This window comes from Carex rostrata, chromosome 4 (assembly GCF_964058835.1).
Source record: "Carex rostrata chromosome 4, lpCarRost1.2, whole genome shotgun sequence".
Taxonomy (NCBI): domain Eukaryota; kingdom Viridiplantae; phylum Streptophyta; class Magnoliopsida; order Poales; family Cyperaceae; genus Carex; species Carex rostrata.
The window spans coordinates 3,625,563-3,639,160 of NC_135921.1; the positions used below are offsets into that span (position 1 = coordinate 3,625,563).

Sequence of the window (13,598 nt, forward strand, 5' to 3'; positions counted from 1 at the left end):
TTTAACCCTACTCTAATTTATAATTATATATATTAGACCTATTTTATTTTAGGTGAGTTTATTTGGTTCCTATGTATACGTGGAGCTTATACGTTCAGATTTTAAGAAAGCTCAAAATATACAAGCTCTAGGTCTGGTAATTATTATCTTTATGTAACATTAACATAGAAGTTGTGCATAAAAATATTTAATATATGATCATATTAACTTCTAACAAATTATCAGGACGTAGTTATAGGATTTGTTGCATGAATCAAAGATTCAAGTACGGCTAGTGTTGCATAGACAATTTCAAAAACTATATTATCAAATTATTATTTATTTATTACGTTGAATATTATACGTTCCTAAATCCATTGATAATAAAAAAAAATTATAACTATGATCATAAATAAATTATAAATTTAAATCAATGATTATTCGTACAAATATTTAATATAAATTTCCATTGGCTTTTGTTAAATTAATTGGAATGTCTAGTTTTGTTTAATCGTCAATTGACGTTAGGAAATTCAGAAATAATTAATCTGATTGTTCGATTAAATCTCACAAAATCAAAAATTTAACATAAATAGATAATTGAAACAAAAATTAGATTTTTTTTTTTTTAAAAGAGACGAAAACTTTCCCAATTGATTCGACAAGAATTAGAAAATTACATACATTAATTTAGAAAACAAAATGATTCGATACATGAAACACCACACAGATCCCACCTCAAACTCTCATTTCTCCCATTTCCTTTTAACTAATGGACCCCACATCATTAGAATCTCTCCCCTCTCTCTCTCCTTTTTATTCCTTACTGGAGAAAGAAATTTTCAAAATCCCGTTCCATTTTGAATTGAGATCCGCACTCCCCCTTTCTTTTGATTTTGTGACAAGTAGACCCCACCACCCTCAAAACCTTTGTCATCCTATCTCACCTACAATCGGGCCCTACTCCAATTAAACTCATCTGTCTTTTTCTTTTCTTTCTGGGAAGGAAGTCCTCCAAGTGAAAACTACCAATATTCATTGCTTGGTCCATCTTATCCATCCTATAAAAGAGAGAAACTAAGCACAATATTTCACTATATATGCCGTTGAAACACCTCACCATTTTATAATTAAGAAAACCTCTCCTTTTTATATTTCCATCACAATGTCACTTTCCACTCAATATGCCGCTGAAATCCAAGAAACCACAGGTTGTGTAAGGCAATTTGAGAAGGTAACGAGATCTCACATGTATAGAATTGAGGGGTATTCTGTAGATGAGAATATTGGCAAAGGCAATTTTCTTGAATCAACCATTTTTGATGTGGGTGGGTATGATTGGAGTATCCAGTACTACCCAAATGGTTGCGCTGAGGCTGGAGATGATGACATATCGATATATCTTAACATTAAAAGCAAATCAGAAGGTACAAAAGCACAAGTATGTTATACTATTCTAGACCAAAGTGGATGTGCTTTACCCTTAAGCAAAACAACACAGATTAGACATTACAACACCTTTACTTTTGGTTGGGGCTATAAATCATTTTGTAAAAGGCCAGAGTTGGAGTCAAAAATCACAAATGATTGTTTCGTAATTGAAAGTGTCATTACTATTTTTAAAGTTTTTTCGGTGGAGCCAACTCTGCATATTGTTGTTCCACCCGGTAACATCCAGCAGCAACTCGGCCCTCTTTTGGAGAATGGAAATGGAGCGGATGTTACATTTGAAGTCGATGGTCAATCTTTTAGTGCTCACAAGTGCATTCTCGCGGCGAGATCTCCAGTCTTTTTCACACAATTTTTTGGTCCGATGAAGGAAAATTCAGATACAATTAAAATTGAAGAAATGAAAGCTCCAGTGTTCAAAGCTCTGCTTCATTTCATATATTATGATACATTTCCTAAATTTGAAGAGATAAAAGAGAGCGATGAGAAACTTGACACCAAATTAATGGCTCAAGATCTATTGATTGCGGCTGATAGATATGGTTTGGAGAGATTGAAGATAATATGCGAGAAGATGTTGTGCGGTACTATTAACACAAGCAATGCGGTTTCCTTGTTGTTGATAGCCGAGAAGCACAGTTGCAATCATCTCAAAGCAACATGCTTGAAAGCAATTTCTAATTGAATCGTTGCCCTCTAATTTGAAGGAACCATCGGTGAAATAACAATATAATTTCCTCCTTCCAGTTGTAGTTGTTATTATCCTTTCATTTTTTTTTTACTTAATGTTTTTGTTGCTTGTATCTGTTCTGATTTGCGAATCCATAATATATGTACTGCAACATATATGATATATGTACTGTGTTTTTTTATTATAATAGGTATGTTCTTCATCCAATGTGTGATAATATATGTCACAATTGTTTGGCAATAATTACGTCCGACTATTCTTATTCGGTTTTGAAACTATTTGTTATACAATTAAGTCTATAACAATAGTGATACGATAAAACCATGTTATTAATTTATTTATCCATTTGCAATCGATTTCTAGTATGTATAAAATAGAAATACATGTTTTAATTACTTATGTAAATAAATTTCTATTATAAAAATTGTTACTTAGAAAATTTTGCGTACGTTTAATTTATTACTTTATTTATACGATAAAATGCACTAGCTAATAATTTATTACTCTAATTATAATAATTTGAAATTAGTTTGAAGTATAAAATAGAGTAGAACTAGGCTCTTCTTATGCTCACCAAAGTGTTTGTCTATTATATTCTCCCTAGCTATAGACAATGAAGCTCTTGTTAATCTATTATATTCTCAAATATCGATACTTCACGATTAAGTCCTTCATACAAATATTCAATCCAATTCAAGAGGTCCTAATTAGGGGTTGACTTCACAATTATCTCATTCACCAAACCCTAACCCTAATTTCTGCAGTTCCGGTTTAGATTACAGATTGGTTAAATTCTAATTCAAATCCTAAGGTATTTGTGTTCATAATTTGATACTATCCTATATGATTCTAAGCTTCTTTGGTTCTTTCGAATCCAAAGCGGGATAACTACAATTCAAGTACAAATCATATAATCAACACAAAGAATAAATCACAGAAATTAACAATCAAATCAAACAATTATAATAAAAACTAAAATCCAAGTAAAATAAAATTAAACAAGTTCATGCATATGACCTAAACCCCTAGAGAGAAAACTAGCCTCTCATAGAAAGATTCATTACAAAAATTGACAAAAACAAAGAGAAATTAAATAGAGAAATAGTTACACCCTTCTCTAAATGAAAAACCTTAATCTTGCGACATCTTGCTTGAATCTTCTTCTTTTTCTTCCATGAAAAGCTTCCGAGACTTGAGGAATTTCTGCATATTTTCCGCTGTATTCAATCGTAAGAGACATATACTAAGAGACGCCTTGAATGGAAAAGTTCTTCTCTTTTTATAGCTGAAATTCTGCCCAATTTGAAGCTCAGAATGTGCGGAGGTTATTAGATACTTGTTCTACAAGTTTTTCAAACTGGTGTGGTCTAATTTGAGCCCTTGAAACGCATCCTGGATGTTTCAGAAATAGAAAAACTATCGAAAACGCACTTTTTTGGCAGCCTGCGACTTCAGTGCGTTTGCACTAGCTCCTCTCTGCATCCGCACTAGCTCCCGAATTTCCTTTTTTTTAACTTTGTTGTATTCCTGTGTGCGTCCGCATTGCGCTCGGATTTTTTTTTTCGAAGATTTTGAAATCGTCTAAAATTTGGCTAAGTAGTGAGTGCGTTCGTACTAGGGCTTGAGTGCATCCGCACTACGGTCGGACTTTTTCTGTTCAATGCTGAAGTTAGCAGATTTTCTTCTAAGTGCTGACTGAGGGCCTTTTTCTTCATTTCCTACAAATTAAGACTAAGCAAACGCAGTAACTTGATTCTAGATATATTTTATTCTTTTTATGTGCAAAATACAAGATATTTGGTGTTATTTCATAATAAAAATCAGATTGAATGTGTGTATAATTTATGTCTATCACACGTCTGTGAAAGGACCGCTTGCGCCTACGATCACGTACGTGAAGGGACCGCGTCAGCCTACAATCACATTCATGACAGAGAAATTATGGAAGCCAACATAAAATAAGGAGTAATTTGTGGTATGCTTTTATTCTTCATGTAAAATGGAAATATGGACATTTTGCAAAAAGACCACCGGCAAATTCTCATTCTTTGGTTAATTGACATCAATCTAGGTCCGAAATCCAATTTCTCATGTTCTATATATTTATTTACATATTAATTTACAATTATATATATTAGACCTATTTTATTTTAGATGAGTTTATTTGGTTCCTATATATACGTGGAGCTTATACGTTCAGATTTTAAGAAAGCTTAAAATATACAAGCTCTAGGTCTCGTAATTATTATCTTTATGTAACATTAACATAAAAGTTGTGCATAAAAATCTTTAATATATGATCATATTAACTTCTAATAAATTCTCAGGACATAGTTATAGGATTTGTTCCATGAATCAAAGATTCATTCAAGTACGGCTAGCCGATTTTTTTATTTATATCTAAAATTTATATTAAATTTCAAAATATATCCGATTCAGCTGTTTTTTTTTTTCCAAAAATACCTATTCCGAAATTTTTTTTTCCGGAATTAACCTCTAGCAAGTCGAGGAGAAATCCACGGACATACCTAATCGTCAATTGTTCGTCGGTCGCATCTGTTGGTAATTTTTTGAAGCGCTCACGGAGTGCTTTTTTGGCCACAAGCATGTCGCACGTATCTTTTCCCCTCTTTTTTATTAACCCATTCACTTCATTATCTTTACACCTAGCAACTCATACAGTCGGCCTTGAAAACTCGCCGAGTCTGTAATTCCCGTTACCGGATCCCCCGTAATAGGCAAACCCCACAGACAACTCACATCCTCCAGAGTAACTATAATTTATTTAACTTGTCAGTAAGGAACTCAAAAAAAATATTTCAATTAGTTAATACTTGTCATCTCTCCGAAGGGAGATGAAAAGTGTGCATCTCTGGATGCCACCGCTCGACAAGTTCGTGAATGAGGGCCGCATCGAGGGCGATATCAGGCAATGTCACGATCTGATATAAGCTCATTCAAATTAAAAACGGTGTACCTCTCATCATACTCGCATTTGTGCCGATAATGTCTCACTGTTAAAATATCCGTACTCTAAAGTAAGAAAAAAATCAATTACAATATAATTTGATTACTTACAGAGTTATGAAAAACGAAATAAGTAAATGCTTACCTCCTTAGATGCCTCAGATACTCTATGATTGCCGTGAATTACCCACAACAAGAGGCTAAATTTATGCTTAAGTACTTCGTGTGCCATACTACAAAATTCGAACAATATTGTAAATCACCTTAAATTTTTCTAAATTATTTTACACCATTTTGTTATTAATCAAATAATTTTCTAAATTAATAGGGAAATTTTCTGTACCATTTTGGTATTTTCTAAATTATTCTACACCATTTTAGTATTTTCTAAATTATTGTAGACTATTTTGGAATTAAAATAAAATTATTATACACATTTTGCTATTTTCTAAATTATTCTACACCATTTGGGAATTTTCTAAATTATTCTACACCATTTTGGTATTTTCTAAATTAATAAGACAATATTCTAAACGATTTAAAATGAACTAATTAATTGTATTTGAAATTAAAATTAAAACAATATAAATATAAAAACCTGAATCGCAGATCTGATCGATCAGACAGTCAGAGCTCCGAAAGGGACCCGAAAAGAAAAGAGATTCCTAAAAAAATTCTAAATTAATCGAATAATTTTCTACATTAATAGGATAATTTTCTACACCATTTGGTATATTCTAAACTATTGTAAACTATTTTCGTGTTTTCTAAATTATTCTAGACTATTTTGTTATTTTCTAAATTATTCTAGACCATTTGGTATTTTCTAAACTATTCTAGACCATTTTGGTATTTTCTAAATTATTATACACTATTTTCATATTTTCTAAATATTCGAGATTATTTTGGTATTTTCTAAATTATTCTACACCATTTTGGTATTTTCAAAATTATTCTAAACCATTTTGGTATTTTCTAAATTATTCTACACCATTTTGGTATTTTCCAAATTATTCTACACCATTTTGGTATTTTCCAAATTATTCTACACCATTTTGGAATTTTCTAAATTGTTCTAGACCATTTGGTATTGGATACAATTCTACACTATTTTGGTATTTTCTAAATTATTCTAGACCATTTGGTATTTCCAAAATTATTCTACACAATTTTCTAAATTATTTGGACATTATTCTAAACCATTTAAAATTAAATATTTAAATAAGTTAAAAAAAAATTACCTTCAATCGGATGAAAGAATATGGAGGAGTGAGTGGGGAAGGAGAGACCCCGCGCGGGTCTTTTGTAGGCCAATTCCGAGTTTGGAAAAAAAATTTCGGGATTTGGGAGCTATTTTCGGAAAAAAAATTTCCGAATTTAGCATCGTGTTTCCGGAAAAAAAATTTCCCGTTTTAGAGGTTTAGTCCGGAAATTTTTTTTCCGGAATGAGTATTTTTGAAAAAAAAAAACAGCTGAATCGGATATTTTTTTAAATTTAATATAAATTTAGGATATTTATAAAAAAATCGGTACGCTAGTGTTGCATAGACAATTTCAAAAACTATATTATCAAATTATTATTTATTTATTACGTTGAATATTACAAAAAATATTCACATGACAGAGTATTACAACTATGATCATAAATAAATTATAAATTTAAATCAATGATTATTCGTACAAATATTTAACATAAATTCCCATTGATTTTTGTTAAATAAATTGAAATGTCTAGTTTCGTTTAATCGTCAATTGACGTTAGAAAATTCAGAAATAATATTAAATCTCGCAAAATCAAAATTTAACATAAATAGATAAATGAAACAAAAATTAGATTTTTTTTTTTTTTTGAAAGAGACGAAAACTTTCCCAATTGATTCGAGAAGAATTAGAAAATTACATACAATAATTCAACACGTGAAAGACTACACAGATCCCACCTCAAACTCTCATTTCTCCCATTTCCTTTTTACTAATGGACCCCACATCATTAGAATCTCTCCCATCTCTCTCCTTTTTATTCCTTCCCTGGAGAAGGAAATTTTCAAAATCCCATTCCATTTTGAATTGAGATCCGCACTCCCCCTCTGTTTTGATTTTGTGACAATTGGACCCCACCACCCTCAAAACCTCTGTCGTCCTATCTCACCTACAATCGGGCCCTACCCCAATTAAACTCATCTTTGTTTTTCTTTTCTTCCTGGGAAGGAAGTCCTCCAAGTGAAGACTACCAATATTCATTGCTTGGTCCATCTTTTCCATCCCATAAACGAGAGAAACTAAGCACAATATTTCACTATCCCGTTGAAACACTAGACACCTCTCCGCTTTATAATTAAGAAAACCTCTCCTTTATATATTTCCATCACAATGTCACTTTCCACTCAATATCCCGCTGAAATCCAAGAAATCACAGGTTGTGTAAGGCGATTTGTGAAGGTAACGAGATCTCACATGTTTAGAATTGAGGGGTATTCTGTAGATGAGAATATCGGCAAAGGCAATTTTCTTGCATCAACCATTTTTGATGTGGGTGGACATGACTGGAGCATCCAGTACTACCCAAATGGTTACCTTGGGACAAAAATTGACGACATATCGATATTTCTTTTCCATAAAAGCAAATCAGAAGGTATAAAAGCACAGGTTTGCTTTACAATTCTAGACCAAAGTGGATGTGCTTTACCCTTCAGCAAAACAATAAACATTAGCCATTTCAAAACCTTTGATTCTGCTTGGGGCTATTATTCATTTTGTAAAAGACCAGAGTTGGAGTCAAAAATCACAGATGATTGTTTCGTAATTGAAAGTGTCATTACTATTTTTAAAGTTTTTCCGGTGGAGCCAACTCTGCATATTGTTGTTCCACCCAGTAACATGCCGCAGCACATCGGCTCTCTTTTGGAGAATGGAATTGGAATGGATGTTACATTTGAAGTGGATGGTCAATCTTTTAGTGCTCACAAGTGCATTCTCGCGGCGAGATCTCCAGTCTTTTCGGCACAATTTTTTGGTCCGATGAAGGAAAAATCAGATACGATTAAAATTGAAGAAATGAAAGCTCCAGTGTTCAAAGCTCTGCTTCATTTCATATATTATGATACATTTCCTAAATTTGAAGAGATAAAAGAGAGCGATGAGAAACTTGACACCAAATTAATGGCTCAACATCTATTGATTGCGGCAGATAGATATGGCTTGGAGAGATTGAAGATAATATGCGAGAAGATGTTGTGCGGTACTATTAACACAAGCAATGCGGTTTCCTTGTTGTTGATAGCCGAGAGGCACAGTTGCAATCATCTCAAAGCAACATGCTTGAAAGCAATTTCTAATTGAATCGTTGCCCTCTAATTTGAAGGAACCATCAGTGAAATAACAATATAATTTCCTCCTTCCAGTTGCAGTTGTTATTATCCTTTCATTTTTTTTTATTTAATGTTTTTATTGCTTGTATCTGATCGGATTTGCGAATCCATAATATAAGTACTGCAACATATATGATATATGTACTGTGTTTTTTATTATAAAATGTGCGATAATATATGTCATAATTGTTTTGCAATAATTACGTCCAACTGTCCGATTCGGTCTATAACAATAGTGATATGATAAAAACATGTTATTAATTTATTTATCCATTTGCAATCGATTTCTAGTACGTATAAAATAGAAATACGTGTTTTAATTACTTATCCAAATAAATTCCTATTCTAAAAATCGTAACTTAGAAAATTTTACGTACGTTAATTTATTACTTTATTTATACGATAAAATGCATTGGCTAATAATTTATTACTCTAATTATAATAATTTGAAATTAGTTTGAAGTATAAAATAAAATATGTTGTTACTTTGTTGACCTTGTTATCTAATAACTTATAAATTTTAGATTTAAAATTTAAAATTTGTTAACCTGATTTTATTTAACTACGTGGTGTGGAGGGTAAATTAATGATAGGTTATCTAATATGTAAGATTAACGAGTGATTGAAGTATTTCAGGTGACACATTTGATAACCAAATTCATAATAATTTAACGTATCTATCATATATGAGCGTGGTACAAATAGTCAAATGTGTGTACATGTTATAAGAATAATCAAACAGATTATTGTATATCCTAAATTTAAAATTCTCTTTGTTAACAACAATTTCCTAGAGAAATTTACAATGTAGAATTTATGGGATTGGTTCGGCGCTTCTTTATTTTTATTATTAAAATTTTGTCACTTTGTATTAATTTCAAATCTTTTTTTTGAAGGTCAGTTATGCTGACATTTTCATTGATTAAAAAAAGTATTAATTTCAAATCTTGCTCATTTTTTAGTTTTAAAACTATTAAATATCTGTTTTCGGCCTGAGTTAAATTCCAGAAGTTCAAGTCTTGTTAAATATAAATTTTCTTCTTATTTATAGTTTGTTTAGCACTTAAATATTTTAAACAAGTGATTATGTTTGGACTTTGAAGTTATAAATTTCAGTACAAGAGTGCATGCGCAACTCATGCCAAAAGTTATCAAAGAAAATCACAATTAAATTTGTTAGTCTGTTTCGGCCCAGTGCAAAGGGAAATTTTCCATTTATATTATTTTCCGTTTGGATCAAGCCCATTTCAGTTTTAATTTAATTTCAGCCGAGCCCATCAATTAAATTCCTAATTTATTAATTCAATTTTCCATTTATATTATTTATCTCACCAACCCTCATCTTTTCTTTTTCTTTATCTTTCTTTTATATTAATATAATTTATTAAAACGAATTAGATGTAATTGAAGCCGTGTGATCGATTTAAACGATATAAATGGAAGAATATGAGGGTACTCCTTTTCTTAACACCTTTGTTTGGATGGAGAGTAGAGGAAGGGAGGGAATGGAATACAAAGAAAACTTTTCATCAAATCGTGTTTGGTTGATAAAATTATATCAGAGGTAAAGAGTACAGGAGGTGAAAGATTTAACCTTGTATTATTGTAATCAATAGAATTGGTGTCCCTTCCAATTTGGGATGTAACGGATGGAAAGAAAGTTTGTTGCAAATATTTTTAGAAAGAATAACACAACACTTAACTCTATATCATATCTATATAATTCTCATACAAGTTTTTTGTCACAATCCTACAATAGCGGCCAAATTTCTCATTAACTTTCTAAATTTTAATCAACCAAAAAAAAAAATGAGAGTTAAATTTATTTTAGTTTTTTTTTTTATTTCATTTCATTCTCTTCTATTATTTACCTCCACTTCCAATACTCTCCATCCAAACTTTTTTTTTTTTTTTTGAAAATTACTCGTAAGCCACACACATACAATTTTTCCTATCTTTAATAGAGATTGAGCTCACTTCTCCCGTAAGAGAGTGAAATGTCTTATCAAGCTACTATAAGTAGCGGTGTCCTCATCATCCAAACATGGTGTAAGAAAAGGAGCAGATTTTGATCCTTAGAGGACTTCCTTCCCAAGAAAGAAAAGAAAAACAAAAATGAATTTAATTGGGGCAGGGCCCGATTGTAGGTGAGACAGGAGGACAAAGGTTTTGAGGGTGGTGGGGGTCCACTTGTCACAAAATCAAAAGAGAAGGGAGTGCGGATCTCAATTCAAAATAGAATGGGATTTTGAAAATTTCCTTCTCCAGCAAGGAATAAAAAGGAGAGAGAGAGGGGGGAGAGATTCTAATGGTATGGGGTCCATTAGTAAAACGGAAATGGGAGAAATGAGAGTTTGAGGTGGAATCTGTGTAGTCTTTCATGTGTCGAATCGTTTTGTTTTCTAAATTATTGTATGTAATTTTCTAATCCTTTTCGAATCGATTGGGAAAGTTTTCGTCTCTTTTTTAAAAAGAAAATCTAATTTTTGTTTCATTTATCTATTTATGTTAAATTTTGATTGTGCGATTTAATCAAACAGTCAGATTATTTCTAAATTTCCTAACATCAATTAATGATTAAATGAAACTAGACATTCCAATTTATTTAACAAAAACCAGTGGGAATTTATGTTAAATATTTGTACGAATAATTGTTGATTTAAATTTATAATTCATTTATGATCATAGGCTAAATTTTGATTAATGTTATTAGTTTATAATTTCATTAAATTTTAATTAATATGTTACTTCCACAAATTTCTCATTTCTAAATACGTCATAAATTTTATAATTTAATTTCACATAAGTTCTTTCTATTCTATTGTTGTATTTATTTATTTCTAATCTAATGTCTCGAATTAATTTTCAGCCATAATTTAATAAATTAAAAATTTGATGTTAGTTTAATAAATGCATTCATAATTTAATTTATTCTTTAGTTAACTAAATTTTTTAATTAGGCGTAATTTATAAATTTAAAATTTTCAGAATATAACACAAAGCTTACAGAAAATTGGAATTGACAGGCGCTTCAAAAGAACAGAGGAGATAAACCGTCTTGAAAACAAATCATATTCTCCATCTTTTCAAAAGACTACCAATATTTATTGCTTGGTCCATCTTTTCCATCCTATAAAAGAGAGAAACTAAGCACAAAATTTCACTATCCCATTGAAACACTAGACACCTCTCCGCTTTGTAATTAAGAAAACCTCTCCTTTATATATTTCTATCCATGTCACTTTCCACTCAATATTCCGCTGAAATCCAAGAAAGCACAGGTTGTGTAAGACGAATTGAGAAGGTAACGAGATCTCACATGTTTAGAATTGAGGGGTATTCTGTAGATAAGAAAATTGGCAAAGGCAATTTTCTTGAATCAACCATTTTTCATGTGGGTGGATATGATTGGAGTATCCAGTACTACCCAAATGGTTCCTTTGATGCAGAAGTTGACCACACATCGATATATGTTTACCTTAAAAGCAAATCAGAAGGTATAAAAGCCGAAGTTTCGTTTACTATTCTAGACCAAAGTGGATGTGTTTTATTCTTGCGCAATTCAACAGATGTTATAAATTTTGAAACCTTCAGTTGGGGTTGGGGCTATAAATCATTTTGTAAAAGACCAGAGTTGGAGTCAAAAATCACAGATGATTGTTTCGTAATTAAAAGTGTCATTACTATTTTTAAAGTTTTTCCGGTGGAGCCAACTCCGCATATTGTTGTTCCACCCGGTAACATCCCGCAGCAACTCGGCTCTCTTTTGGAGAATGGAAATGGAATAGATGTTACATTTGAAGTGGATGGTCAATCTTTTAGTGCTCACAAGTGCATTCTCGCAGCGAGATCTCCAGTCTTTTCGGCACAATTTTTTGGTCCGATGAAGGAAAAATCAGATACGATTAAAATTGAAGAAATGGAAGCTCCAGTGTTCAAAGCTCTTCTTCATTTCATATATAATGATACATTTCCTGAATTTGAAGAGATAAAAGAAAGCAATGAGAAACACGACACCAAATTAATTGCTCAGCATCTATTGGTTGCGGCTGATAGATATGGTTTGGAGAGATTGAAGATAATATGCGAAAAGATGTTGTGCGGTAGTATTGACACAAGAAATGTGGTTTCCTTGTTGTTGATAGCCGAGAGACACAGTTGCAATCATCTCAAAGCAACATGCTTGAAATTTTTAGATTCTCCTGGAGTTCTTGCAAGGGTAATTGCAACTGAGCAATTTCTAATTGGATCGTTGCCCTCTAATTTGAAGGAACCATCAGTGAAATGGAAATATAGTTTCCTCTTTCCAGTGGCAGTTGTTATTTTCCTTTACTTTTTTTTAACTTAACTGTTTTTGTTGCTTGTATCTGGTTGAATTTGCGAGTCCATAATATATGTACTGCAACATAGATGATATATGTATAATAGGTGTGTTCTTATTGTAATGTGCGATGATATATGTCACAATTGTTTTGCAATATGCTAATGGAATACACTTTCATAATATAATGAAATTCCAATCTAAAAGTCCATTGATTATTTTTCTTACATCATACCCAAATCAGAGACTGTTGCAGAGATGAACTTCCATATGAATTGAATTATCATTACCCTGAACCTGATTAAGAGGTTCCGGAAACACTTTGACATCATATTCAAAATAGTTCAAACAATATGTTTTCAATTGTGATTACATAATTTTAACCAAAAACAAATTACCAGAACTCAAAGTATCGAGTGCCAGTACATATATAACTGCTTAGCTCAGACCAGTATTCCTTAAAATATACCCATTATGCTCTCTCTCAAACAAGACAATCGTAAAAAATCAAAATTGAACGGGTTGGGTCTGGTAAAAAATGTTAAATCCATACCCGATCCATTAGTCGTTGATTACATTGGATACGGATCAGGTTGACCTGTTGAGGCGCAATGATGTAGGTAAAACAGCAGAACATAGAACGATCACCTTTTTTATATAAAAACTCCTTATTAAAGAGATACATTGGCTTAACAAAACCAACTTGCTATTCCTTTGAATGTATACAATGAACTAGGACTAGAGGAGAAGACATAACAATGAGTGGACCAACTAGTTCCTCTCTTTAATCATCTAATTTTAGTTGTAATTTCCTCTACAAAGA

The 13,598-nt window shown here is 31.7% G+C and overlaps 1 protein-coding gene and 2 pseudogenes across 1 annotated transcript; all 3 read left to right on the forward strand.

Annotated features, from left to right (window-relative positions):
* The first annotated feature begins 1,144 nt into the window (after positions 1-1,144).
* On the forward strand, positions 1,145-2,113 carry LOC144552506 (BTB/POZ and MATH domain-containing protein 2 pseudogene; annotated as a pseudogene).
* Positions 2,114-7,321: 5,208 nt separating this feature from the next.
* LOC144552507 (BTB/POZ and MATH domain-containing protein 2 pseudogene) lies at positions 7,322-8,425 on the forward strand (annotated as a pseudogene).
* Positions 8,426-11,634: 3,209 nt separating this feature from the next.
* On the forward strand, positions 11,635-12,863 carry LOC144552823 (BTB/POZ and MATH domain-containing protein 1-like). The gene is made up of 2 exons (XM_078300824.1): positions 11,635-11,951; positions 12,150-12,863. The coding sequence occupies exons 1-2, from the start codon at positions 11,690-11,692 to the stop codon at positions 12,800-12,802; spliced, it is 915 nt and encodes a 304-aa protein (XP_078156950.1). The 5' UTR covers positions 11,635-11,689; the 3' UTR covers positions 12,803-12,863.
* Positions 12,864-13,598: the final 735 nt, after the last annotated feature.